At 48.7% G+C, this 27,917-nt stretch overlaps 2 protein-coding genes across 3 annotated transcripts; one reads left to right on the top strand and one right to left on the bottom strand.

Moving 5' to 3' along the window:
- Nucleotides 1-2,839: 2,839 nt before the first annotated feature.
- LOC114141665 (uncharacterized) lies at nucleotides 2,840-20,129 on the bottom strand. Of its 2 annotated transcripts, none has more exons than XM_028012349.1 (20): nucleotides 19,693-20,128; nucleotides 18,397-18,515; nucleotides 16,188-16,256; nucleotides 15,940-16,124; nucleotides 15,778-15,865; nucleotides 15,570-15,707; nucleotides 15,378-15,497; nucleotides 15,063-15,255; nucleotides 14,819-14,964; nucleotides 14,648-14,748; nucleotides 14,435-14,581; nucleotides 14,099-14,233; nucleotides 13,849-14,018; nucleotides 13,560-13,703; nucleotides 12,738-12,797; nucleotides 12,549-12,661; nucleotides 9,180-10,814; nucleotides 9,079-9,115; nucleotides 7,506-9,009; nucleotides 2,840-7,307 (listed from the first exon to the last, which is right to left on the bottom strand). In XM_028012349.1, exons 2-20 carry the CDS (start codon nucleotides 18,509-18,511, stop codon nucleotides 7,083-7,085), a joined length of 5,325 nt encoding a protein of 1,774 aa, XP_027868150.1. In that variant the 5' UTR covers nucleotides 18,512-18,515; nucleotides 19,693-20,128; the 3' UTR covers nucleotides 2,840-7,082. The 2 variants fall into 2 exon arrangements, with proteins under 2 accessions (XP_027868150.1, XP_027868151.1); XM_028012350.1 differs by having other exon boundaries at nucleotides 5,449-7,307; nucleotides 9,183-10,814; nucleotides 19,693-20,129.
- A 1,904-nt stretch (nucleotides 20,130-22,033) lies between these two features.
- Nucleotides 22,034-27,110, top strand: LOC114141671 (retinol dehydrogenase 13). Its single transcript, XM_028012358.1, has 6 exons — nucleotides 22,034-23,794; nucleotides 25,041-25,232; nucleotides 25,297-25,458; nucleotides 25,531-25,650; nucleotides 26,002-26,206; nucleotides 26,334-27,110. Exons 1-6 carry the CDS (start codon nucleotides 23,617-23,619, stop codon nucleotides 26,437-26,439), a joined length of 963 nt encoding a protein of 320 aa, XP_027868159.1. The 5' UTR covers nucleotides 22,034-23,616; the 3' UTR covers nucleotides 26,440-27,110.
- Nucleotides 27,111-27,917: the final 807 nt, after the last annotated feature.

Genomic DNA, 27,917 nt, shown 5'->3' with positions numbered 1-27,917 from the left:
AGGGGAACTGCCTGTAAGGCAGGCTAAGGAAGGACCGCTGGTACCGAGCAGAACTTCACATCCAGTCAGAACCAGCTGGTTCTGGAGGCCGTCATCTTCCTCTTCATCACTGATGAAGGTTTGCTGCAGGATTCTGTCCCCCTTCCTTCATCATCATCTTCATCAGCAGCAGGAGCCAGGACTTCCTGTTTTCATTTCCGGGTCTATAAGAACCAGAACCAGAACCAGGAAGCAGAATAATAATAACCAGAGAAGTTCAAACCTGTATGGCAAGACATTTTCAGCAATAATTCATATTCATGAAAATAATATTCATGAAGGAAAAAATGAAACATGAATTATGCATAAGCAGAGGAAACAACATCATAAACATCCAGAAACATTAATAAGAGTTCAGAGTAAAATGAGGAACAGAAACGGAACCGATCGACTCTCATATGATCAATTATCATATGATCAGTTATTCTGACAAAATGAAATCAGGTTGGTGGGTCATCAGCCCACCGGCTACTGGTTGCTATGGTAACCACCAACTTATTGACTAAACAAAATAAATTCAAAGAATACATAAATTTTGGACAAACTTCGCATCTACTGGATCCATAAAATTAATATCATGAAGTTGATTTAAATCAGTTATTCCATTCAAAAAGTGAAACCTGTATATTATATATATTCGTTCCACAGATTGATATATTTGAAATGTTTTTTCTTTTAATGTTGATAATTAGAACTGACAACTAATGAAAACCCAAATTCAGTATCTCAGAAAGTTAAGAGTTTTACTGAAGACCAAAACAAAACAAGTGTTAGAAATGTTGGCCAATAGGAAGGAGCGACGATGTTCAGCTGCTTCTTCCTTCTGCCTGGTTTACTGCAGCCACGCAGCGCGGCGCGGCGCGGTGCGGTGCGGTAGGGAGCGGTGCGGTGCGGTGCGGCGCGGTGCGGTACGGTGCGGCGCGGTAGGGCGCGGCGTCCATCAGCCTGCGGCGTTGCTCAGGTGAGACGTCTGCGTCTGGTTCAGGTCTGACTGAGGGAGGCGACAGCTGCAACCAGGTCTCTCCGTCCTGACTCGCTGCTTCCTGATGGTCCTTTTGTTTCCACTCATGGTTTCCTTCACCTCTATGAATGTCTCTGAACTCTGAACAGCTTCTTTGGCAAAGGTCATCTTCTGGACAGCCGTCAGGTCAGCAGTCATGTGACCTGCAGATCTGCAATTAGAGACAATTTAACGCATCTGCAGGTTTTGAGTTAATGATCTGATTAGTGTGGAGCACCAGGGGTATTCAGTACTAAATCTTTCCACAATATTCTAATTTTCTGAGAAACTGAATTTGTAGTTTTCATTAGTTATGAGTTATAATCATCAACACTAAAAGAAAACAACCATTGCAGTCTGTGTGTAATGAATATAATATACAAATGTCACTTTTTGAATGGAATTACTGAATTAAATCAACTTCTTCAAAAACCCTTATTTTGTAAATAAGCCCAAATTAAGCTCCTTATTTGTTGTATTCTTTTTGCGCTTGTTTTCAGTTCGTTTAATTTTGTACAATACATGTTTGACTTCCGGTTTTCAATTTGATGCTTTTATTTTGATGAGAGAGCTTCCTGTGTTCATATTATAGAACGACAGCGGAAGACGAGTTACAACAGAGTCGTAAAACGTATCTTATTATTAGAGGCACAAGGCTTTTTGTAAATAAGGATATTTGTAATATTGATCGGTCAGAATTTGTTTTACAAACGCGGGGCAGTTTTGAATTAGTTGCTATTTTAGGTCACGATTGTAAGAAACAGGTTTACTGGAATAAACCTCAGAGTTCATCAGTGACTGAACTCGTTAGCATCATCTCTAACAAGTTAGAGATTATTTATCTTTATTCTTGACATCATTTTTCATGTCTAAAGAGGCTTGACGTTAATTAAGTCACATTTATTTAATCCCAAAGGGAAATGTAATCTTGTAATTTATATTCATTCAAATTCTTCAGTTAATGTCGAAATAATCAAAGTGGCTCCAATATATTTTGGATTTGATGTAGAAGTGGTCAAACCTTTAGATTTATATAAAAATAAAGTCATCACCCCGGTTCAGTCCTGGGTTTATGGATATTATTGATGCTTATTTCACTCACACACACACATCATTTTTCTCAGGATTTTTTAGACAAGAAGAAAATCACCTGGTTTATAGAAACATTAATGTTTCATATCCTCTGATCAAAACAAGCAAACGGCTCCGAGTTCATCTTTACACCAAATCATCAAAGTCCAGCGATGAAAACGGACGTCTTCTTGTTCCTGGTAAATATAAATAATAGAATAAATGTAATATAATAAACATGGGGAGAGGAGTTCCCTTCTCACGGTGTTGAAAAGATTTTATTCATATTCTTTTCGAGAATTGAATTAGTTTTCCTCATTTAAACGTCGCAGCTCATTTCTGCTAAGATGCTAAGCTAGCTGTAGCTTGTTGTCCTCTGTACCATCACCCTAATCTCCATCAGCCTGCAGACAAAACTCTGGGCTGAAAACCTGCAGCTCAGAGTTTGGGACCATTTTATACTTTACATGAATAAATATTTATATTAGCATTAATGAACATCAGATTCATTTCATCCCGCTAACAGAATCTGTAGCATCTAATTAGCTTCTTTGTGCTGATTAAAGCATAAATGATTATTAGTCTAATAATATTAAAATAGAATAATATTAATTAATATTATTAAATATTCCGATTCAGAGATCCAGCAGGAACTGGACTGAACCTGGAGGAAAACTTCCTGGAAAATCCTGGAAAGGTTTGTTTTCAGGCCCACAGAAGAGGCGGCTCACCTGGACAGGTTGCTTTATTCATCATCGTGTTCTGACAACCGAAACAGGAAGTGGTCATCTACAAAAATAACAGCAGCCAATCAGCTTCCAGGGCCACGGTGACATCATCAAAACCAAACCAGACATTAACGTTGCTCTTCCTCCTGAAGGTGAGGAAGAGGAGTCATCTTCTCTAACACACACACACACACGCCGGGCGATTCTCCACCCAGCTGCAGCTACTTCCTGGTAGCAGGAGGCTACTTCCAATCTGATGCTGCTGATCTGATCAATGATAGGCTGGAAGGAGAGTACTAGCTAGCATTAGCTTTGGGTAAGCTAACAACTAGCATGCCTAAGCTGGTCCCCTACTTCATCTGCTGTCCATTAGCATGGATAAGCTAACTGTAGCCTTGGATACACTGGTGAAAGCCCTGTTTAGGTTAGCATTAGCTCTAGCCAAGTAGCATGCGCAGTCTGGTCGCTCATGACTCGAACCTTTTCCTCTAAACATGGATAAAAACGTTTCTCTATTAAGAAAGAAAAGGAACTAAATAAATTGGAGACCAAATTAAAAGAATTGGAGAGCTTGCAAATTAAAAACCAACTTGATTATATCAATGCACAAATCCAAGAGACAAAGAGTAAAATTTTGGATATACATAAAAGAGAGGAAGAAAAAAAATATAAATTACTAAAACAATCATTTTACGAAGCTGGACCAAAGGCAACAAAACTACTTGCAAGAAGAATTGACAAAAAACAAATAATGCACTCAATTTGCTCCATAACTGACCCACAGATAGGAATAGTAGAAAACAGTTTGGATGGTATTGACAAAGCTTTTCAAACATATTATAAAGAATTGTACGCACAACAAGAACAACGCAAAATAGAAGATGTTAAAACATTTCTCAATTCATTGGACTTGCCAACAATTGGAGAATGTCAGAACAAAAGTTTTACTGAGCAAATCACGGAAAAGGAACTGATAATAGCGGTAAAAAAATTAAAAAATAATAAATCACCCGGTACTGACGGTCTTCCAGGTGAATGGTATAAGATATTTGAAGAAGAACTATCCCCTGTTTTATTAAAATCATTAAATTGGGCATTAGGGAAAATAACAACACCGCCATCATGGTCTGAAGCAATTATAACGGTAATACCAAAAGAAGGAAAAAACAAAATATTATGCAGTTCATACAGACCGATCTCGATCCTTAACCAGGATTATAAACTATATGCTTCTATCTTGTCCAATAGGTTGAACGCGTTTGTCCCAGATCTGATTGATGGGGACCAAACCGGGTTTGTCTCTGGCCGACAAACTCAGGATAATATAAGACGCTCACTTCACATAATTCAGAATATTCAGACAAACAATCATACAGCAGTATTGGCGAGCTTAGACGCAGAAAAGGCTTTTGATCGTGTCAGTTGGGAGTACTTATTCCTAGTTTTGGAACGATTTGGTTTTTCACAAACCACAATCAACATTATTAGAACATTATACGCGTCGCCCACTGCTAGGATCAAGATAAATGGCCGCTTGACAGACACAATAAAGCTGGAGAGATCCACTCGACAAGGCTGCCCGCTCTCCCCAACTCCTTTTGCACTTTACATAGAGCCTCTTGCCCAGGCAATTAGGGAGAACAATGGTATTCATGGCATAGTAACGAATTCAGGAGAACATAAAATAGCACTATATGCTGATGACATCCTTCTATACCTCTCGAGCCCGGAGCAATCCATCCTGGCCGTCCTAAAGTTACTAGGCATATTTGGCACCTACTCAGGATACAGACTTAATATGGATAAAACACAGATTATGTGTTTTAACTATCACTCATCGGTTGAGCTGAAAGATAAAATCCCTATTGACTGGTCTAAGAAAACAACTTGGGTATATGGTTGGCTTACCTGCTGATTGATTTGTACAAAAAAAATTTTGAATCTGTAAATAGGAGAATTAAACAAGACCTCACACAGTGGTCGGGATCTATAATTGACTTTAATTCAAGAATTGAGGTAATTAGGATGTCAGTATTACCTAGGTTATTATACCTATTTATTTCTTTGCCTATTAAAATCCCTCATTCTCAGTTTTGTGAGTGGGACAAATTGATATCTCATTTTATTTGGAAGGGACAGAAACCCAGAATTAGATACAGTACTCTTACAATTAGGAAAGAAAAAGGGGGGCTGTCACTCCCTAATCTTCATGGCTATTACCTTGCAGCTCAACTCAAAACAGTAGTACAGTGGTGTGATCATACTTACGAGGCTGGATGGAAAGAATTAGAAACCAAGTGTGGAAACATTTCAATACAAGCTCTGATTGGAGATCAGAAACTTGCAGCAGCATGCCGAAAAAAATTAGATCCCCTAGTGTCATTTACCCTTTTGACCTGGTTTGAAGTGGTTAAGGAATTAAACTTGGAAAACCAAATACGAATTCTCAGATGGGCCGCCTTTGACTCAGATTTCACCCATAACCAATTAGATTCCAGTTTTAAAAACTGGTCACAGAAAGGAATAACTGCTTATTGCAGGATACTGGACAAAAATACACTACCAAGTTTTCACACACTACAACAAAAATATGATCTAGAAAAAGGGGACTTCTTTAGATATCTGCAATTTAGACAATTTTTTTTTCCAAACATATTAAAAGACTACATCTCAGAGTCTAACGAGATAATTCAATTGGTGTCACAAGCTTACTCCACGCCTGGCAAGATCACATCTCCAAACTGTATCAGGGATTGTTGAGATCCAAAGGAGTGTCAACAGATTATGTTAGGAAAAGATGGGAGGAAGAGATGAATGCTAAAATATCACAAGAACAATGGGACAATATGTGTGAATCTGCTGCTTCAGCCTCCTCAAACTATTGGCGTGAGTTCAGTTGGAAAAACTTGTTACGTTTTTTAGAACACCAAAGCATCAGTCTTATAGAAACCCAAATGCTTCTAAATGCTGGAGGGGATGTGGGGACGCGGAGCCAAATCACTGCATAAAGATCAAGTCTTATTGGAAAAAAGTTTTGGAGAAAATTGAAATAATTTTGGATCTCAGACTCCAACAACCTACCATGTCATTGTTGCTCGGAGCCGTTCCTGAGAGTTGGAACATGAGTGACAAATATTTATTAAAAATCTTCAGTGCTACAGCCAAAAAAATCGATCACTTGGAAATGGCTTCAACCCGACCCACCAACGCTAAAGAACTGGCTGGAACTGGTGGACGAAACCCACAAAATGGAAAAGTTAACGTTCATGTTGAGACTACAATCGGACCTTTACAAAAAGAGATGGAGCAAATGGACTAGATTTCTAGAAAACAATAACTGAATCAGGTGACTTATACTGTCACTTTAATTGCTGCTGAAAAACCCAAAGATTGGGATGTAACTTTGTATGCTGTTTTCATCCTATATCTGTTCATCTTTGTCAGAATGTAAGAAATGCTTCTTGTCGACAGTTGTTTCCGCTCTGTGTTCTGTATGTGATTAATAAATGAAACACAATCAATAAACATAAAGTAAAAAAAAAAAAAAACATTTCTCATGCATTTTCTGTAAGCGACATCAATTAAGCGTTGCTAACAATGATGTCGTGTTTTGACATTTTATGGTAATAAGACACAAGCAACTTGCTAGAATACTCAATGCTAGTGCTAGCCTTTTTAAAGCTAATACTGGCATAGCAAATGCTAATGGACAGCAGATGAAGTAGGGGACCAGCTTAGGCATGCTAGTTGTTAGCTTACCCAAAGCTAATGCTAGCTAGTACTCTCCTTCCAGCCTATCATTGATCAGATCAGCAGCTTCAGATTGGAAGTAGCCTCCTGCTACCAGGAAGTAGCTGCAGCTGGGTAGAGAATCGTCTGTCGCCACGGCGCCACTCACTTCTGTTTGTTCATCTAAACCTGGTTCTGAAAGTTCTGGTGGTTCTGATGACCCATTTTGATCTGAGCAGCTCAGACTGTAAACTTTCATGGTGTTCTGTTCATTAGAACCTCAGGTGTGACATCTGGACCGTCTGGTGGACGCTGAAGCCCCGCCCCTTTGTCTCTGATTGGCTGATGTTGAACCTCAGTGATTTTTAAATAAAGGTCCATTAAAAACGTTTTGCCCTTCGGATCCGGACAGAGCCCGGTTCTGGTTCCGGTCTAACTGACCAGCAGGCGGAAGCAGTTCATCTGTCAGCCACTGGGGGAGCACGGGCATTCTGAGTCAGAATCGGGTCAGAACCTCAGCTGTCTTCCACGGTTCTGGTGCCGTCGCTCCGGATCTTCCACTCGTCTCCAACTTCCTCCCCGATCTCGATCCGCGTTTCCCGTCTCTCTCTGCTCGCCTCCCTCGTCTCCTCCTGTCTCTGCTGACCCTCCTCTTCCTCGCTGTCCTCTAGAGTCTCCGCTGCCAAGCTGTCCTCTGTGCCCGCCTCCTTCCTGTCCTCCGCCTCCTTCCTGTCCTCCGCCTCCTTCCTGTCCTCCGTCTCCTTCCTGTCCTCCGCCTCCTTCCTGTCCTCCGTCTCCTTCCTGTCCTCCGTCTCCTTCCTGTCCTCCGCCTCCTTCCTGTCCTCCGTCTCCTTCCTGTCCTCCGCCTCCTTCCTGTCCTCCGTCTCCTTCCTGTCCTCCGTCTCCTTCCTGTCCTCCGCCTCCTTCCTGTCCTCCGCCTCCTTCCTGTCCTCCGTCTCGTTCTCTTTGGACAGCGGTTTCTCCTCGGATGTCTCCTGTCCGTCCCCGTCCTGCTCTTCGTCCTCCTGAAGTTCAGCCGGTTCTGTTTCTGCTGTGTCCGGACCCAGCAGGATGCATGTCAGGGTTCTGATGAGTTCTGCCTGCTGGTCCCGTGGTTCCGGCCCGGTCTGGTCCAGCAGGAGTCCGGTTAGCTGGAAGGACGTCCTCCAGGTGTGCGGCAGGCGGCACAGGTGCGTCATGGCGTCCAGCAGCCAGTCCACCAGCATTCGGGTCACGTTGTCCTGCGGCATGTGGGTCGGGTCGTCCAGCTCCGGTTCCGGTTCGGCGGCGAACCGGGCCCAGCGGGCCAGCAGGAAGCGCTGCAGCGCCGGCTTCAGGCAGACGTCCAGCGGCTGCAGGCAGAAGGAGCATCCTGTGGGAATGATGGCCGGCAGGCTGCGGGCCGCGCTCAGCGCCGCCAGGAACGGGTCAGCCAGGTGCTCCCGGTGCCGGTCCAGAACCAGCAGGGACTTCCCGGAATGGGCCAGGCCGGACAGGTGCGGCAGCCAGACCTTGGTGGTCCAGAGGTCCAGGGCGTCTTCGGCGCTCAGGCCGTCCGTCCGGACCTCCAGCAAGGCGAGGTCGGGCGGCGCCGCCTGCGGGACCGGCCGGCTGAGGAGAACCAGCGCCGGCAGCACGGCGCCGTCAGCCAGAACTGCCAGGTAGACGGTGAGCAGCGGCGAGGACCCGGTCAGCTCCAGCGCCTCGCAGCGCCTGGACCGGTCCTGGACCAGCCGGAAATCCACAAAGAGGCAGAGCTCGTCCATGGCGGCCACGGCGCGCCGCGCCAGCCGGTGGGACCGCACCGCCCGCCGAGTGAACTCCCTGAAGGCGCCGACCCGGGCCCGCAGCGGCGGCGGTGCGGCACGGCCGAGGCCCACAGCCCGACCCGCCCTGCAGACGCCCAGCCGGTGGCGCAGCAGGAAGCCGACAGCCCAGTCGTAGGAGATGCGGAAGGCGTCGCCGAATGCCTTCTTCTTCTTCAGGATGGACGCCTTGTTGAACAGGTTGCTCTCGGTGAGCGGCAGCTGCTGCTCCCGCATGGACAGCACCCAGGCCACCATGCGCGCCGCGCCGTCTGCATGCCGCTCCTCCTCCTGCGCCGACCGCGCCCGCGCCTCCCGCAGCCAGCGGCGGATCAGCTGTGGGTCGGTGGAGAAGACGCGGGACGCCTGCCGCAGACCTTCGCACAGCGCAAACAGGATGATGCGGAGCTGCCGCACCGACAGCGTGCCGCGGCGCACCATGGCTGGCTGCGCCGCGGCACGGCCGCCGCTCTCTGAAGGCGGACCAGGCTCTGGACCGGACTCTGGACCGGCTCCGGTCAGGTTCATCTCCTCCTCGTCTTCTGGCTCGTCCAGCGGCTCGTCGTCGGAAAAGTCCAGGTCCTCCACCGGGCCGAACGTCTCGTCCACGCTGACCTCATCCATGACGATCTCTCCGCTGCAGGAACACAAACCTGGTTACCACAAGGCTCCACCAGAACCAGGCCAGAACCGGAGCGCCCCTTACCTGAGTCTGTCCTTCAGGAAGCCCAGCTTGGTCGACCCTGAAACAGAGTGCAGGTCAGCGTTTGGACCGGTCGGAACCGGTGCTGGAGGCGGCGGACTCACCACGGTGGAGCGGCGGCAGGCCGTGGAACTCCCAGAAGCAGCCGGGCCGCTTGCACAGGTTGGCGTCGCAGACGGTGCAGCCGTACACGCTCTCATGCCGCAGGTTCTTCATGTTGCAGTTCCTGCAGCGCTTGGAGACGCTGCTGATCTTCGTCATCTTGTGGCGCTGCCGGACGGGCTCCTCGGCGGTGGCGCGGGCCCCATGGGGGCCCGGCGACTCTGGTGCCTCGCCGTGCCTCTGGGCGCAGCGGGCCAGCTGGTTGCCCAGCCGGCGGCGGAAGGCCAGCTGGCTGAACAGGCCGTCCTGCACCCAGGTGGGCGGGTTGTCCTTGCGGCTCTCCCGCATTACGATGAAGGCGTTGACCACGCTCAGGTTGACCAGGAACCAGAACAGGTTGCGCCAGTGGCGGTCCTGCGGCACGCCTCCCAGCTGGTTGCAGGCCAGCAGCTGCTTGCAGATGTCCACGCCCCGCATGTTCTCCTGCAGCAGGCGGAAGGCCATGGGCCGCTCGATGGTCACCAGCCCGCCTGCCTTGCTCCTCCAGACGGCGTCCGGCTGGCCCGGCGCCGCATTGGTGGACAGGCAGCCCGTCTCCTTGGTGTCGCGCCAGCGGGTGGCCAGCAGGGGGCCGCACTGCCTCTGCAGGAAGTCTCCCGGGTTGCGCAGCTCGCCGTCGTCCCACAGCGGGCGGGGCAGGACGGGGCTGGGAGGCGGGAAGGAGCTGCAGGCGTAGATGTTCTGCTGCAGCAGCGTCTGCATGAGCGGGACGGAGGCCAGCGAGTTGGCCAGGAACAGCTGGTGGTGCTTGTCGTCCAGGTCTCTGACCAGCTCTGGAACCACGCTGAAGCCCAGGTCCGGGCCGAGCCGCTCCCCCAGCTGGATGGACAGGCGGTGGCAGTAGCCAGACTTGGAGTCGCAGAGCAGCCAGACCTGAGGCTGGGCGCCGCCGCCACTGTGTGCGCCGCGCTGCTCGCCACGCTCCTCGCCCTCCAGGCTGGGCAGCAGCGCCCGGTCCACAGCCAGGCAGCAGTTGGGCCGGTAGGCGTCCCACATGGCACCGCCCAGGAGGTCCAGCATGGGCCGGAAGGCGTGCAGCGGGTCAGCGGAGCGGCCCGGCCCGTGGAGCTCGCCCACGAAGCTGCCCATGCGGAGGTGGGCGGCGAGCTGCTGGTAGCGGCGCAGCGGCATGGCGCGGTGGAAGGTGTAGCTGTTGTCAAAGTGGTTGAAGGACCAGTAGTGCGTCGGGTCCGGCAGGTTGTGGACGCCCATCAGGATCACCAGGCCCAGGAAACCTTTGACCTCCGGGCCGGTGACGGGGACCCAGTCGGGCGGGCAGCGGCCCAGCAGGCGGCACGCCTTGGCATGGGCGTTGGTCTCCTTGGCGATGAGCTCGACGAGCGCCGGCGGGAAGAGCAGGCTGAAGAAGTCCATGGCGTCGCTGTTCTTAGACAGGAAGTGGTTGGGCCCGCTGGGCTGGGTGAAGGACAGGACCGAGGTCCAGGCACTCTCCTCTGGACGTTTCCAGCTCTCTGCCAGCTTCCAGGCCGGTTCTGCTGAGTCCTGGTTCTGGTCCAGTTCCTGTGAAGACTGCTGCTCTGCGCTGAGGCACAGCAGGATGTCAGGCTCAACGTACTCTGGAAAACACACGAAAAAGAAGAAGAGTGGTTAGCAGAACCACAGGTTCTGGTTTCACTGCAGCCCTTCAGAACCTGATTCAGAACCAACCCAGAGCTCCGGGCTTCAATGTCAGCGTGTTTCAGAAAGCTGCTGACCTTCTGACCTCTCTGGCCAGAAGGTCAGAGAGGTCCTCCACCGGGCCGAACGTCCACCGGGCCGAGGATCCGTCTGAACGGATCCTCGGCTGGGACCCGTTGAGACGGCGCCGCGCCCTCCTGGCTATTAAACACTTAATATGCTAATGTGCTAACAGTGGAGCTTAGTGCTTCTGCTAATGTTGTAAATGTTAGCAGACTTAACTTTCCCTGATTCTCCTAAAGCTTCTTTTTCTTGGCTGTGAATTCTTCAAGTTGTTAGTCGTTTGTATTCATGCTCTTATTTTGAAGTTATCAATACTCAACAGCTATACAACTGAAAGCAGGAGTGAAAGAATCACTTTGTGATTCTTTCACTAGCGCCGCGCTCTCAGCTCGACCTCAACAACCACAACATGAGGAAAGTTATCTAGAAAATCATGCTGTCGGAGTTTTTTATTATTTATTTGCAAATTATGGTGGAAAACAAGTATTTGGTCAATAATAAAAGTTCATCTCAATACTTAGAGGGAAACGTTTTCTGTCCGTCCTCAGCAGGTTTGACAAACTGCTGGCCTTTTCCTCCGGGCAGCCGGTTTGGGATCAGAGATCTCAGCCACTCCGGGGGTTTGGGACTCGACCCCATTCATGCCTTCAGGATGGGTCGTCCTGGTCCCTTTGCAGGCCCAAAGCATGATGCTGCCGCCCCCATGCTTCAAAGTAGGTATGGTGTTCTTTGGATGCAGCTCAGCATGCACTGCCCTCCAAACACGCCGAGTCGTGTTTCTGGCCAGACGACATCCAGACGCTCTCTGCTAAACTCCAGATGGCCCGGTTCTGTACGGCCAAAGCAGAACCCGAGTCCCTGTTACCGTCAGCAGCCTGTGTCACGTAGTCCCTTCTGCAGTCTTCCACCAGGTCCCCCGTCTGCTTCTGGGATCATTTTGACCCCACAGGCTGAGATCTGATGGAGGGAGATGGTCAGTGGTCTTTTATGTCTTCCGGTCTCTAATTGTTGCTCCCAGGTTGATTTCCTCACAGCGAGCTGCTGGCCTCTTCTCCTCTCCAGGTGAGTTTCAGTTCGTTGGTCTTCGCCACAGTGGAGTTTGGACTGTTTGTGGTTAAACAAGTCAAACAGTAATGAGTGGAGGACAGAGGAGCCTCTGACAGGAGAAGTTACAGATCTGTTTGGTTTTTATAAATATTTTTTTTCACCATAATTTGCAAATAAATCTTAAAAAGAAAAACAAAAATCAGACAATATGATGTCACTTTCAGGCCTCTCATCGTTTTAGGGGGAGAACTTCTAAATACTTTGATACCACTGTGATATCTTCTAAAACTTTAGCATTAGCTTCTGCTAAAGTGCCGGTCCTGTTTGACCAGAACCAGCTCTGAGTTCTGAGTGCAGGAAAACTTCCTGCTGGGAAATCTCCATGAAGTTCATAAAGAAACTCCTTTTCCTCCTCCGCCTGCCGGTCGCCATGGCGCCCAGGAGGCTGCAGCCCGACCCCGGGTCAGTGTGTGTACGTCAGCTCCACTGGACGCCGTCAGACAACAGAACCAGAATCTGGACAGGGCTCTGAGCTGGTCCAGTGCACCGAGGTGCAGCCTCACCGCGGGAGCAGCAGGTGGCGCCATCGTGCTCCGGGTTGCTCAGCAGGTGTTCGGCCATCTGATCTGCTGTCTGAGGCAGGAAGTCGCATTCAGAGCAGCGCAGCAGGAAGGTGCTGCAGGAGACAAAGCAACGAATCAGCACGCAGCGCTACAACCAGGTCACTCACCCAGCAGCTGATTGGTCCTTACCAAGGGGGCGGAGCCTTCTGCAGAGGAAGCACCTTATCTCTGGAGCCACGGACATGGTGGCTGGAACCCAACAGAACCAGAACCAGTTAGAGAAAAATCCAACAGAACCACGTTCTGTTATCCAGGAGGAGGATTGTTTGTGTTGTGCAACGCTGTCACTTCTGCCAGTGAACCAATGATGAAAGCTAAGTGCTACTAGCAGCTAAGTGCTACTATCAGCTAAGTGCTACTAGCAGCTAAGGGCTATTAGCGCAGCAGAGAAAGATTAAGCTAAACAGAACAGCTCAGTCAGTGAAGTGCAGAACTGAATGTTGTTCTGTGATTGTTGGCAGTAAATCTGGATATTTTACATGAATGATGAAACATTTAGGCTAATATTACATGGACTTCTGATTAATGGCTACAAATGATGTGAAAGAAAATAATCAGAGTATAAATATCTACTTGGTATAGTTTTTTTATACTTTAAACCTGAGACTGAAAGTGAAGTATAATATTAAAAGTAGTTTAATAATGCCTCCATTTAAATTCACTTAATATTTCTCATCTGTGTTTCTACTTGTGCGTTTTTCCACACTTCATACTTTAGAATAAAGTTTTAATGCAATAAAATGTTTTCTTATTAATAAAAGGACCTGAATTGTTTTTACCAGCATTTTATCTTTCATAGATTTATTTTGCTAGCGTAAGTAGCTACTACCAAACACCACTATTCGATTAATTGTCAGAATAATCAATAGATTACTACAACAATCACAACAGCCCTACTATGTAGTACTCCGTGTAGTACCCTGTAGTACTAGGTGGTACTGGGAGTCTTACTGGATCATGTGGGCGGCGTAGGCCCGGGAGCAGCAGCTGCTGTAGGGACACAGCAGGCAGTGGACGTAGGTCGGGTAATGAGCCGTCAGGTCCGATGCATCGGTTCCGCACTCCAGACACACCAAGCGGTCTGCCGACCAGAACCTGCAGGAGACAACGGGCTGAAGGAACGCTCAGAACCTGACAGAACTCCTCCGGTTCCGCTTTAATTCTTAGAGACAGTTTAACTCTTCCAGCCTGGCTGTCCTCTGCTGCTCTCTGCAGGACGGACGCGGCGCTGCGGCCTCACCTGCCGGGCTCCCGGCAGCCCAGCCCCCTCCGGGTCGGAGACTTGGGAACTTTGAACAGCGGGGGGTTCTTCTGGATCGGGAACATCGGCTCGGTTTTGATTCTGTTGGGCTGAAAAATGCAGTTTGACGCCATCGGAGGCCTGACCTTCCCGTAGGTCCGGATCGTTACCTAGAGACAGCGATAGAGCGCACTCTGCCTGAGCAGCTGTGACATCATCGGAGACCGGAGCAGGTGTGGGCGGGGCTCACCTTTGACCCCGGTGGCAGCCCCTCCAGCTGCGGCGGCCGGCGGAAGCTGCGGTGGTTCTCCACCTTGTGCTGCATCTTGTCTTTGAGGAAGGTGAACTGAAGGCGACATCTGTTGCAGTGGAAGGCCTGGCTCAGCTGACACAGGAAGACAGGGGTTACCTTTCAAAGTAAAAGTTCTTTCACTCTAATCACCTGCAAAAACAATCAGAACCTTCAGATGATTATTGCAGCTCCACAATTACATAAAGGGACAGGAGCAACATGCAGACTGAACTACCAAGTCTGTGTGTGTGTGTGTGTGTGGGCGTGTGTGTGTGTGTAAAGGTGTATGCTCACCTTGTGCCTGAACAGGTGCTGCTGGTAGTTGCCGGGGTTCTTCATCACCTTCAGGCAGAAGACGCAGAGCAGGAACGGCGTCTCTCTGTGGAAGGTGGCGAAGTGCTGCACGACGTCCGAGTAGAAGGACGAGCGAAACGAGCACACCTGGAGACACACCTGAGGTCAGAGCCAGCGATGAGAGAGAGGAGGTGCGGGTGGCGGGGCACTCACCTGGCAGACGTAGGGCATCTCGCCCGGCTTGTGGTTGGACTTCATGTGGTTGAGGAAAGCCGGCTCGCTGTCGAAGGCCCACTCACAGATCCGACACAGACCTGGAGGAGAGGACGGACAGGATGAGGCAGCAGCAGGAAAACACCTGGCAGCCGCAGGTGAGGCTCTTACAGGTGGACTGGGCGGAGCCGTGGACCTGATCCTGGTGGTCCCTCAGCTGGCTCTGGGACGAGAACTGGCGGTAGCAGAACCGACAGCACTGACGCTCTTTACTCTCCACTACCAGCTCCGAGTGGTGAAGGACGTGCTGCATCAACCTGGAGGCACAGGTAAACCGGTGAACAGGTAGGTTCTAGTGGGTTCTGGTGAGTCCAGGTGATACCAGGGGAGTCCAGGCGAGTCCCAGTTTGCCCACCTGAGGTTGTTCTCTGCCCTGAAGCAGCAGATGTTGCAGGTGAAAGAGAAGATGGCGGCTCCAGGCGGCGGCGGCCTCCTCAGGCTGACGTCTCCGCTGAACCTGCCGTAGTAAAACTCCTCCACACTCATCACCACCCGGGGGGGCACAGCCGCGGTCGCCGTGGTAACCACACGCTGGGTGGGGCCTGGAGCTGTGGAGCAGGTGATGCAGGAATTGTTAGTCTGAACCAGTCCAGGAGTCATTCTGGTTGCTATCGGTTACAGAACCGGATCAGAACCACTCCAGGTCACTGACTGGACCTGGGTGTCTCACCTGTGGGGGCACTGAGGGGCGTGGCCTTCATGACTCCGTTGGTGGAAGTGGGCCGGAGGCCCGGAGTACCGGCCAGCTTCAGGGAGCCGGCGCCGCCCACAGGCGCCACCTGCAGGTTGACTGTAAAACAGCAGCAGAGTGGTGAGTCCAGCGGGTCGGATCAGAATCTGGTGGAGGGTCCGCGAGGCTCACCAGATCCCGGAGCGCCGGTTCTGATGGTCAAAGTGGTGAAACCGGATCCCGGGTGGGCCGGACCGGGTCCAGTCTGGTTCTGAGACAGCACGGTAGACACGGCCACAGTGGGTCGGACCAGCTGGCCCAGAGTTGGCGCTGTGGAGACAAGGGGCTGGTGAGTGGGGTCAGAGGTCAACGGCGTGCGTTCCGGGCCGAGCGGACCTACACTGGATCAGCTGGACCGTCTGCAGGTTGGACTGCAGGTTGAGAACCAGCGGCGTGCCGGGAGTCATCACTGTGGGAACCTGGAAGCCCTGCAACAGGAAGCATGCCGTCAGCGTCCAGGTCGCCATGGAAACGGGCCAGTGGCCTCGGGCACGGCCCGTACCTGCGTGGTGAGGAGGATGGGCTGGGTGGCGCCGGGCCCGGCCGGCAGGAGGAACGTTCCACCGGCGGTCTGCGTCAGGATGAGGGGCGGAGCCTGAGCTCTGAAGGGTGGGGCCGAGGCGGCGGGCTTGGAGATGGAGACGGAGAGAGGTGGAGGAGGGGCCAAGGAGACGAAAGGCGGTGCACCTGAGAGACATACAGATGAGCACTGGTGCACCTGGACTCACCTGGGGGGGCGGGGACACTCACCTGCTGGGACAGGTGTGCTGGGCAGGGGAGACCTGGGGGGCGGAGTCTCACAGGGTGAAGAATCCTCCACTGTGGACACAGAACATCAGGTCAACCTTTGATCCTGCTGCACCTGTCCAGGTGGACCAGCATCTCCAACCACACAGCAAACCCCCCGACCTGTGACCCTTCTGCTAAATCCAATGCGCTTTAGCATTAGCTTCTGCTAAATGTAATGACGATATAGCGCTTTAGCATTAACTTCTGTAAAATCTAATGACGATATGGCGCTTTAGCATTAGCTTCTGCTAAATGTAATTACGATATAGTGCTTTAGCATTAGTTTCTGCTAAATGTAATGACGATATGGGGTTTTGCATTAGCTTCTGCTAAATGTAATGACGATATAGTGCTTTAGCATTAGCTTCTGCTATGGCGCTTTAGCATTAGCTTCTGCTAAATGTAATGACGATATGGCGCTTTAGCATTAGCTTCTGCTAAATGTAATGACGATATGGCTCTTTAGCATTAGCTTCTAAATGTAATGACGATATGGCGCTTTAGCATTAGCTTCTACTAAATGTAATGACGATATGGCGCTTTAGCATTAGCTTCTGCTAAATGTAATGACGATATGGCGCTTTAGCATTAGCTTCTGCTAAATGTAATGACGATATGGCTCTTTAGCATTAGCTTCTAAATGTAATGACGATATGGCGCTTTAGCATTAGCTTCTGCTAAATGTAATGATGATATGGCGCTTTAGCATTAGCTTCTGCTAAATGTAATGACGATATGGCTCTTTAGCATTAGCTTCTAAATGTAATGACGATATGGCGCTTTAGCATTAGCTTCTACTAAATGTAATGACGATATGGCGCTTTAGCATTAGTTTCTGCTATGGCGCTTTAGCATTAGCTTCTAAATGTAATGACGATATGGAGCTTTAGCATTAGCTTCTACTAAATGTAATGACGATATGGCGCTTTAGCATTAGCTTCTGCTAAATGTAATGATGATATGGCGCTTTAGCATTAGCTTCTGCTAAATGTAATGACGATATGGCTCTTTAGCATTAGCTTCTAAATGTAATGACGATATGGCGCTTTAGCATTAGCTTCTACTAAATGTAATGACGATATGGCGCTTTAGCATTAGTTTCTGCTATGGCGCTTTAGCATTAGCTTCTAAATGTAATGACGATATGGAGCTTTAGCATTAGCTTCTACTAAATGTAATGACGATATGGCGCTTTAGCATTAGCTTCTGCTAAATGTAATGATGATATGGCGCTTTAGCATTAGCTTCTGCTAAATGTAATGATGATATAGCGCTTTAGCATTAGCTTCTGCTAAATGTAATGATGATATGGCGCTTTAGCATTAGCTTCTGCTAAATGTAATGACGATATGGCGCTTTAGCATTAGCTTCTGCTAAATGTAATGATGATATGGCGGTTTAGCATTAGCTTCTGCTAAATGTAATGATGATATAGCGCTTTAGCATTAGCTTCTGCTAAATGTAATGATGATATGGCGCTTTAGCATTAGCTTCTGCTAAATGTAATGACGATATGGCGCTTTAGCATTAGCTTCTGCTAAATGTAATGATGATATGGCGCTTTAGCATTAGCTTCTGCTAAATGTAATGACGATATGGCGCTTTAGCATTAGCTTCTGCTAAATGTAATGATGATATGGCGGTTTAGCATTAGCTTCTGCTAAATGTAATGATGATATAGCGCTTTAGCATTAGCTTCTGCTAAATGTAATGATGATATGGCGCTTTAGCATTAGCTTCTGCTAAATGTAATGACGATATGGCGCTTTAGCATTAGCTTCTGCTAAATGTAATGATGATATGGCGGTTTAGCATTACCTTCTGCTAAATGTAATGATGATATAGCGCTTTAGCATTAGCTTCTGCTAAATGTAATGATGATATGGCGCTTTAGCATTAGCTTCTGCTAAATGTAATGATGATATGGCGGTTTAGCATTAGCTTCTGCTAAATGTAATGATGATATGGCGTGTTCCGGTTCACAGATCCACTATAGAAGTTCTGAAGCTGAAATGTTCTGCTGTGAAGCTGAAACCCAGTCCACTACAGACCATCTCTAAGGCGCTGTTCTGTTCAGGTTCTTCCAGAAAATGTGCAGGTACCTGAAGCCCAGCTCAGGTCCAGAAGAGCCCTGATCTGGACTGGTAACAGCAGAGCGTTTTTGTCCCACCTGGCTCTCCGTAGTTGTCCGTGTACTCCATGTCATCTTCCTCTACGCTGTCGTCCACTTGTTGCCACGGTTCCAGCTCCTCCTCCTCACACTCCATAAACAGCTCAGTGTCCATGTTGCTATGGAGACAGAACAACCCGTGTCAGGTCCGACCCGGTTATGATAACTTTATTACAGAGTGATCTGAACAAGTTCAAAGGTCATGTGGAGTCAGTATAAGAAAGATTAATGTCAATAAAACACAACAACATTAAACGGATCCAGACGTCTAGAAAAACCTGGAAACCTTTAACCAGCAGGAGGCGCCACCATTACGCTGAGATTGATGCTTAAAGTCACATGACTCTCTACTGAGACGCAAAGCCTCTACTTTCATAATATAACGTAACTGCAGCAGGAAACTTTTCATATTTTCCGTCAATTTGACCTGAGAGCCAAATATCCTGAACATTTCCTGAGTGATGTAAGTCCGGCATAATAATGATTTAATGTAAGGAGAAGATGGAATCACTAACTAATTTTGTGGCTCCAACCAACCCAAAGACAACTCTCTTCATGATATGAAAGGTTTTATAATGACTAATAATGTCTTGTCGTCTTCTTTGTTTAATGCTGGTTGGCAGACAAGCTATAACGGTGCACTACTGCCACCAACTGGACTAGAGGATGACAAGAAATTAACAGAAACAAGACATTTTTTTATTTTGTCTCCTTTGTGATTCATATGCAATATCTTCCATAAACTCATGATTTATTAAGACCTATTCTGATGTAATCATTGATTCTAGCTCCCTGTTTTCCTTGTATTTTCCACATTTATGTGAATGATACGGAAATGTCTCCATGTATCAACTATGTTATAGTTTTCCTGCAAGGTTTTCTTAAATATTTATTAATTATCATTTTACATCTAACTTTGAAGAAACTATTTTAGTTGTAAGCCCTAACTCAGACAGGTTAAACTTGTCGCTGCAGTACCAGCAGCAGCCGCAGGGGGCGCCCGCGCCCCCAAGGTCCTATTTGTTCTTCTGATTCTCCCTGCAGCTTCTCTGTTCCGGCGGGAACAAACTTCCAGCCCGAACCTGACCGAACCGGAACACCAATAGTGTAGACTGCGGGTCACAGTGGACTCAGAGCCGGTACTGAGTCCGGCAGAACCACAGCCGTACGGTTCTCCGGTCTGTGTCCGCCCGCCCCGCTCCTCCAGCGGCTGTCCACACACACACACCGAGTACACCCTCCTACCGCCCGGTTAGCTCTGTCCGCGGGCTCCGGGTCAAACCGAACTGCTCCTACCTGTTGCTGGAGCGTCGCTTCAGCAGTCGGACCGAACCGATTCGGACGGTTCTACTCTTTCTTCTTCACGCGCTCTGTAGTTCGACACGCAGGGGGCGGGCCTTCCTCCTCGTAGTTTGTATCAGAGTCGTGGATTGGCTCTCTGGGTCTGACGTTACGTCCCCATCAAACAGCTCTGCCTTTGATTGGTTGATGAGAATTTTTCTGGAGGAACCAACGTGAGCTGCGGGTTTTCAGAAGATCAAGGATTACCCGGCCCGGTTCGACCGGAGTGGGTTCTGTGACCCGCAGCGGTGCAGCTCATAACCTTTTCCACACAAACAGACATCAACTGTGGCCAATATCGCGGCCTGGCAGAGCCAAAACGGCAGGAACATCCAGAGCCGTCCGCCATATTGGTTTTGGTGTTTTTGAAGGGGCGTGGTTACGAGCGGCGACGTCACGAGTTAACCTGAAAAAGACTTCCTCTTGTTAAACAAAGACAAACACACACAAATAGAAACCAGAGGCGGTTTGGTGTTTTATTCATTTATTTTTAAATAACATTTAAATAAAAGAAAAGAAAAAAGAATCGACTAGTCGACTAATTTTTGCAACCCGTAGTGTGTGTTAGAATCATGGCAGCAAACCAGCTAAAGGCAGAAACTTTAGCACAGGTTTTACCCCAAGCTAACAGAAAGAGCTGATTAATGCTGCTGGAGGCAGATAATGTTAGCTACATGATGACTGGCTAATGTTAGCTACATGATGACTGGCTAATGTTAGCTACATGATGACTGGCAAATGTTAGCTACATGATGACTGGCTAATGTTAGCTACATGATGACTGGCTAATGTTAGCTACATGATGACTGGCAAATGTTAGCTACATGATGACTGGCTAATGTTAGCTACATGATGACTGGCTAATGTTAGCTACATGATGACTGGCTAATGTTAGCTATGTGGCTAACATTACTGAACGTGGCCAGTCTCTAATGTATTTAGAGATTTATCTCTAATTGCTCTTTTGAGAAAAAGTGACAAGCTATAGCTATCTAGCTGAGTTGGCAGCGGTGGTTCTCTCATCAATCAATCAATCAATCAATCAATCAAGTTCATTAGTGTAGCACATTTCAGCAACAAGGGATTTCAAAGAGCTTTACATAATAAAATCACAAAAAAACACAAAAGTCAGAAACACAGTGAACAAACTGTCAAGTTTCTTCGTTACACATCAGATGCTGAGACATTCGTCCTCTGGAGGGTCAGAGGTCACTCTGATCTCTGGTTTAGCTGGAAGAACTGAAGCTGACTCAAGATCTATAACTCTAGACCTATAGCTCTTGATCTAGAGCTATGGATCCACAGCTATAGATCTACATCTAAAGCTCTAGATCCATAAATTCAGTTCTTTAACTCTAGATCTAGAGCTATAGAGTAACCCCACATGTGACCTCTGACCTCTTGATGGGACGTTTCTTATGGAAACAAAGAAATCCCAGTTTTTCAAGTCAGACTGGAACCAGTTGAGTTCTGGACCGGAGTTCTGAACCGACCCAGTTCTCCAGTCGGTTCAGTAGCATGACCAGAACCAGAACCAGCTCAGTGGGTCTTCCACCATCTGTGTTTATATGGGCATCATTGAACACTTTGACTAGGCCGGTCCCCTTGCTGCGGTAACCATGGAGACCAGACTGAAGTGGCTGTTTAACTGAATTTCCAGTAACGTTGCTGATGAACGGCAGATTGTGCCTGGCCACGCCCCCACACGTCCCCGCCCATACCAGGGGGCGTGGCTTCCACAGCGGCTCAGTTGTGTTCATTGTGAGCTTCAGGTTCCTGTGTTGCCCCCTAGAGGACGGGAGAGGAAACACCTGATGTCCAGCATGTCTGTCCCAGGAGACAGCTCCGTAATTGTCCAGCAGATCCGGTTCTTTTTGTATGTTTGTTGCGGTACCGTTCCGGTTCTGGCCCGGTTCTGTTTGTGTGGTTTCCTGCCGTTCTAATCCCTCCGGTTCTTCAACTGGTAACTGATCCCAGAGCAGCTCTGATCCATAATCTGCTCTAATCTGTTAATCCATCCTCCTCTGGGCTGGTTCTGCTTGGTTCTGCTCAGTCTGCGCTGATCTGCAGGGATGGAAGCCGCAGCTCCAGAGGAGTTCCTGGTTCTGCCGTGGCCCGGCAGCGGCGGGTCGGACCCGGGGCCCGGAGGCGGCTGTGTCCTGCTGACGTGTGGAGCCGCTGTGGGAGTCACTCTGATCTGTAAGAACATTTTACCGGACCGGAACCGAGAGACTAGAAAGAACCAGAACTCCAGTTTCTAAACGATACATTAATTATTGATAAGAATTATTTTTGATCTTGTTTAGATAAAAACCTTCAGAGGTTTTCCTCCCTGAAGTTTTGATGAATCATGTTTTCACATCTTACTGTAAGCATTGTAATAAACACATAGCCACCGTTTACAGTAGAATCTGAAAAGTGTGGCATGGATTTGTACCTAAACCATCCCATAATATCAGGCCGGTTTTCCAGTCAGCATGATGCTGCCACTACCTGCAGGCAAGTTTCCAGCAGCTCCTGTAGCCGGTCCGGTCTCATATCGGTCCCGGTCTCATATCGGTCCCGGTCTCATATCGGTCCGGTCTCCAAACAGGATGATAAAGACTCAGATCGGTTGATTATTTTGCTATCAATGTTTATATAAAGACTTTCCAGCATGCCTGGATTTTTGTAATGCAGTCAAAAGATGTGAACATTAGCCACACCTGGAATTTGTTTTAATCCAAAGGAAAACTAAAAATCACATCGAGCTGATATTATATAGTTCTGGTGTTTCATATTGTCAGCAGAAAAGTGCAGAAAGCTGAGCAGCTGCTTCGTTTCTCTCTTCTTTGTCCTTCAGAGCAGCTCTGCTAGCAGTTAGGGTCAGGCGGCATAGCTCCTGTTAGCTTCCTGTTAGCATCTCAAAGAGTGTCCAGCTCTGCTCGTCTCAGCACGGCGTTTATTTTTAGCTCATTAAGGTAACGATCACATGTTAACTTCGTTGGTTCTGCTGGTATAAATGGCTCAAAGTGCTGTGGAGAAAAGTCCAGGGTCCAGATCAGGTCCTTCGTTGTGGTTCCACTCCGGCTCTCGCACTGCGCTCTCCTTTCTGTCATGTGGGAAATTATCCAGATTCCCTCAATTTTTATTTTTATTTTATTTTATCACAACCGATAGTGACACAGTGTGGGATTATCTAAAATGACAGCAGTCAAACGCAATATGGTGAACTACTATGGTAAAGTCAGCCTTCCTGTGTTTACTCTGTAGACTCCAGTACAGAACGGACCTGATGACGTCATCAACCCATCGGTGAAAAAATGGTGACCTCCATGGGTGAAAGATATAACAAAAGATGTCCATTTTTGAAGTAAATATGAGTTTGGGAGTACCACAAACAGGAATATTTTACTTTATTGGAAATTACAACATATTTAGGCCAACATGTCTCAGCTCTGATTTAAGGGTACAGCTGTTCCAGGAGTCGAGGTTCTGCTCCAGGGATCCCTGAAGACTCTGGTAGCATCATGCTCTGGAAAGTTCTCTTGAAGGACGAACTGCTGCCAGACCTCATCGGTCTGTCAGTGCTGTCTTTTCTCTACTACCACCGACTCAGTAAGCAGAAGGGTCAGAGGTCATCTGGAGACACAGAGTTAATGCTATTAGCATAGAGAGGTACTGTAGTTCTGCCTGAGCTCCAGTAGGGGGAGCAGTGCTGTTGCTTCAGGCCTCAGGTCCGCTTCCATTCTGCATGTGAAGCTGATTTGAGCCGAAGGTCACCTGTTACCACAGAAACATCAACCTCTGCCCCCTGGTGGCTCGAAGAGGTATCTGCACATTTCTATGAGATCTGAAGCACAGAAATGATCCCAGATCCAGCTGATCCAGCTGATCCAGATGTTCCTCACGCTCTCACCTGCGGCTATCTGTCCGTCTCCAGGTGTGGTGGTGCTCAGGAGGTGGATCGCAGGTGGAGTGTGCCGCTGTTCGGTCCGGCTGGATGGGAAAACGGTTCTGGTGACCGGAGCGAACACGGGCATCGGGAAGGAGACCTGCAGAGACCTGGCAGGGAGAGGTGAGACGACCGCTGCTCACCTGGTGGACAGGTGTGCTCCAGTTCAACCTGACTGCTACCAAAGGAGGTTCTGACGGGTCCAGAACCCAAAGCAATGATTTACTGTAATAATTAACCCGGCCAGAAATGGACATGAGAACAATGAAACGCTGTTTATGTGAACATTAAAATGCAACTAAACCAGTTTATACTGGTGACTACATGAATGTTTAGGGTTCTGTCTTTTCATGTCAGCTTGTTTAGTTCTGCAGTATTTTATCTAAAGCTGTCTCAGTGCTGCCCTCTGAGTGTTGAACTGTGGTACTGCAGGCGAGTCTTCCTCTTTTTAGGCGATCCAGCTTTCTAGTTCCCTCACATCTGATATCTGGGAAAACGTTTAATAACCTAAAAAACTCAGAAGACTTGAGGAAACTGTATTTGTCTGTGTTTATAGGAAAATGGAGATTTAGGGTTCCAGGCGTTACAGTCTGCAACAAATGATGCGCCGATATTTTCACAAACTCGCTTTGACACGATTCTTTATCGACTCGTGTTGTATTAACTTTATCATGTAAAACTCAGTTTGAAAGCACTTCAACGCATGGATGGACCTCCTGGCTCCATGTTTGATTCCTAAGAGGAAGTGCTGGTTGTTTTGGAACATTCTGATTGGCTGACAGGATTTAGCTTGACACTGCACTTCCTCCTATGGGTTTGAAATGTTTAAAACAACACTAAGTGGCAGATTGGTTCATGCAGATCAAAGCTTTCCTGAAACTAATCCTTTTGTGTGTCACATGATTTTTCTAAAAGATGTGGTGGAGATATTTGTCTTTAGAAAGACCTGGCTACATGTGGACAGGGCTGCAGACACACAGCGCCACCCTGTGGAGAGTCAGGAGGAAGCACAACATAGAACCATGTTGCCAAATTTGTCACTAGTTGGTTTTTTGGTAACAAGTCATTAGAGAAGGGACCCAAAGTGGGCCACTTTGGTGAAATTTGGTGGAATCAGAAGCGGAGTTTCCCTTTCAAAAGGGTTTAAAGTTCTGACCGGTTCTGACTCTGGTCATCAGTCCATCACCAGCAGGTATGAGGCAAAGATCCTGAAGCTGGGATGAGCTTCCTCCGCAGGGCACAGAGAGGCTCCATCACCCAGGAGGATAGCAGAGCTAATCCGCTCCGCTGGGCTTATCTCCTGATCATTAATAGCTGCCAGGTAAACCCATAATCAGCTCCTGAACAGCAGGGTGTGTGGATTCTCCAGGAGCCCGAGTGGTGATGGCCTGCAGGGACCTGAGCCGGGCCGAGCGGGCAGCGGATGAGATCCGGCAGTTTACCGGAAACGGGAACGTGGTGATCAGACACCTGGACCTGGCTTCCGTCTACTCTGTCTCACAGTTCGCCAAGGACTTCCTGGACAGTGAAGACAGACTGGACATCCTGGTCAACAATGCAGGCGAGCTCACCTGTCCTGTCTGTGTCCTTGTCTGTCTCTGTGCTCACCTGTCTACATCCTGCAGGTGTGATGATGTGCCCTAAATGGATCACAGAAGATGGCTTTGAGACTCAGATAGCCGTCAATCACCTGGGTCACTTCCTGTTGACCAATCTGCTGCTGCCATTGCTGAAGAGCACCACCCCCAGCCGCGTGATCAGCGTGTCATCCATTGCCCACCGGGGAGGTGTGACCTCTGACCTCACCGTGTTAATGTGTCAGATCCCTGCAGATAGTTGAAGTCTGTTCTGGTTCCCAGGGCAGATCAACTTTGATGACTTGTTCTTCAGCCGGCGGCCGTACAACGCGCTGGAGAGCTACCGGCAGAGCAAGCTGGCCAACGTCCTCTTCACCCGAGAACTGGCTCGACGTCTCAGAGGTTCACGCAAGTTCACAAACAATAGAACAACCTTGGACCCAACCTTGGACCCAGAGGTGAGAGCAGCTCTGCTCTCACCTCTGGGTCCAAGGTAAGAGAAGAAGAATTGCAGAGGAAGTCCAGTCCTTTAACTAGACCCTAAGAAGACCAACTACCTGCATGGCTACTGCTGCTGAGCACATTCCTCCTGTATGTCTGAGAAAATCTCCAGACAACCAACACTCTCCACCCCATCTGATTCCCTTTCCCCCCACCCACTCCATTGCCTTCATTAACACTGAAGATGTTGTGATGATGTCATCAGCACTGTGCTGTGATTGGTTCCTAATTGTATCCTCACTTGCTCTACAGGTTCTGGCGTGTCAGCCTTCTGTCTTCATCCTGGGGTGATCCGGACTGAGCTGGGGCGCCATGTAGAGGGCTGGTTCCCCCTGCTGGGGGCGCTGCTGAGGCTTCCAGCCCTGCTGCTAATGAAGACTCCCTGGGAGGGCAGCCAGACCACCGTGTTCTGTGCTGTGACGCCGGGCCTGGAGGAACTTTCAGGCCGATACTTCAGGTAGAAGGCGGGCCTTAGATTCAGCATCACTGCATTCGGTTTTACCTGGTCCGATGGACTTTCGACTGTTTTGTGGAGGTTTTGTCCTGGTGGACCGAGTGACATTCAGAACCTTCTGTGTCCACAGTGACTGCGCAGAGAAGGAGGCGGCGCCAGAAGGACAGGACGATGAGGCAGGCCGGAGGCTGTGGGAGGAGAGCGCCCGATTGGTTGGACTGAAGGACACCTGCTGACCTGTGAGCTGCTGGCTGACACACAACAGGAAGAGACGACAGCAGTGCCCCTCTGCACAGAGCGAGGACACAGGACCGGTGCTAGAACCTTAAGTGGTCCCGTCAAACCCAGTAAAAAAAACTTTCCTCTAGTCTGGTACCAAGTTGGACCAGAGGTCGTTGAACCGGCCCAGAGTGCTGACCGGTTGACAGAAAGAAACCAGATTAACGTTACTGGTGTTTGTTTTACCATCCGCATTGCTTCCTCCAGGACCGTGATGGCCCGTTCACCCCAGAACCGCCTGGTACCTTCAAGCGGACCACAGTCGGTCCCTTCTGGTGTCTGAGCCTTTGAACTCTAGTCCAGCTGAAAACTCTACTGTAAACCTGTTGCAAGAAACAACTGGACAGGAAGTGATGTCTGATGGTAAAACGTGTAACCATAGCAACATGTGGTATCCCGTGGGCAGACCTCTGAGGTTGGCCGGTTTTCACGGTGTCGGACATCCAACAGACCGACTCTTCATGGTCCCTCCAGAACCTTCCCTTCGTCTTGTTGCACCTTTTGGTTCCTTTCATGTTTCTTTGTTCTTCTGTCTGTTTCTCCTTTGATGTGTTTGAAACAGGAAGACTTTACTGAGCATGCTCCAACTGATCGTTGGTAATAAAGAGAACTTATCCACCTTGTTTCACAGATGGTCAGTCCAACTCTTTCATGTTTGATTCAAATCTGTCAGATTCTAAGACATCACCCCTGATTCTATCTTCTTCGGGTTCGGACCACAGAACTTCAGAACCTCTTGTTGATTCAAGTGGGAAATTATCTTCCGGCAAATAATCCAGACTCCAGGGGGCGCTATTACACACGCGACCTGGACTCTGGGTGCTGATGCACTCTCCCACTGAGCCTGGTTCTGGTTCTGCTGGAGGTTTCTCCTTGTTCAAGTGGAGTTTTTCTCTCCACTGTCGCCTGATGCATGTTCAGGAGGAGGTTAGCGAGTGATGCAGAGGGTTTCAGTTTTAGAGTGTGAGCCGTCTGGTTGGACGGAGGCGGGTGGAGGTGAGATCTGTTCCTAAAGGGTTAATAAAACTAAACATTAAAACTAATAGAAAGAAAGAAGCAGCTGTTCACTTTGAACTTTTCCTTTTAGTTTCTGTTCTTGGGCTCTGATTGGTCGGATCAACATTTCCCTCCAGACTGAATCAACAACTGGACGTGATGAGAATGTGGGTTCTGGTTCTGGATCCCATCAGAACATCTGTGAGCTCATTAACACTCTCCAGAAACAGTGAGAGAACCTGGAACCGACTGGAACTGCAGAGGTTCTGGTCCAGAAAACGGGTCAGATTGGTTCCAATGGAGCAGAAATGAAATATTCTCCAGAACCAAGAGGAAGTGGAGGAGGATCAGGCTGGACCTCTGGTCCCGGTTAGGGCCGAACCTCGGGTTCTGAACCTCTGGTTCTGATGAACAGGACGGTGGTCCATCCTGACGGACC

This window comes from Xiphophorus couchianus, chromosome 3, assembly GCF_001444195.1.
Source record: "Xiphophorus couchianus chromosome 3, X_couchianus-1.0, whole genome shotgun sequence".
Lineage (NCBI taxonomy): Eukaryota > Metazoa > Chordata > Actinopteri > Cyprinodontiformes > Poeciliidae > Xiphophorus > Xiphophorus couchianus.
The sequence above is the reverse complement of the archived record's forward strand: the minus strand, read 5'-3'. Positions and strand labels throughout refer to the sequence as shown.

Excerpts from the sequence above, each read along its gene's own strand:
- LOC114141665 (XM_028012349.1), bottom strand. The coding sequence starts at position 18,511 with ATGGACACTGAGCTGTTTATGGAGTGTGAGGAGGAGGAGCTGGAACCG. Across the intron at positions 14,582-14,647 it reads AGATGCCCTACGTCTGCCAG|GTGTGCTCGTTTCGCTCGTC; the intron begins GTGAGTGCCCCG and ends GTGTGTCTCCAG. Across the intron at positions 14,019-14,098 it reads GGCTGCCACCGGGGTCAAAG|GTAACGATCCGGACCTACGG; the intron begins GTGAGCCCCGCC and ends CGCTGTCTCTAG.
- LOC114141671 (XM_028012358.1), top strand. The coding sequence starts at position 23,617 with ATGTTCCTCACGCTCTCACCTGCGGCTATCTGTCCGTCTCCAGGTGTG. Across the intron at positions 25,233-25,296 it reads CATCCTGGTCAACAATGCAG|GTGTGATGATGTGCCCTAAA; the intron begins GCGAGCTCACCT and ends TACATCCTGCAG. Across the intron at positions 26,207-26,333 it reads CTTTCAGGCCGATACTTCAG|TGACTGCGCAGAGAAGGAGG; the intron begins GTAGAAGGCGGG and ends CTGTGTCCACAG.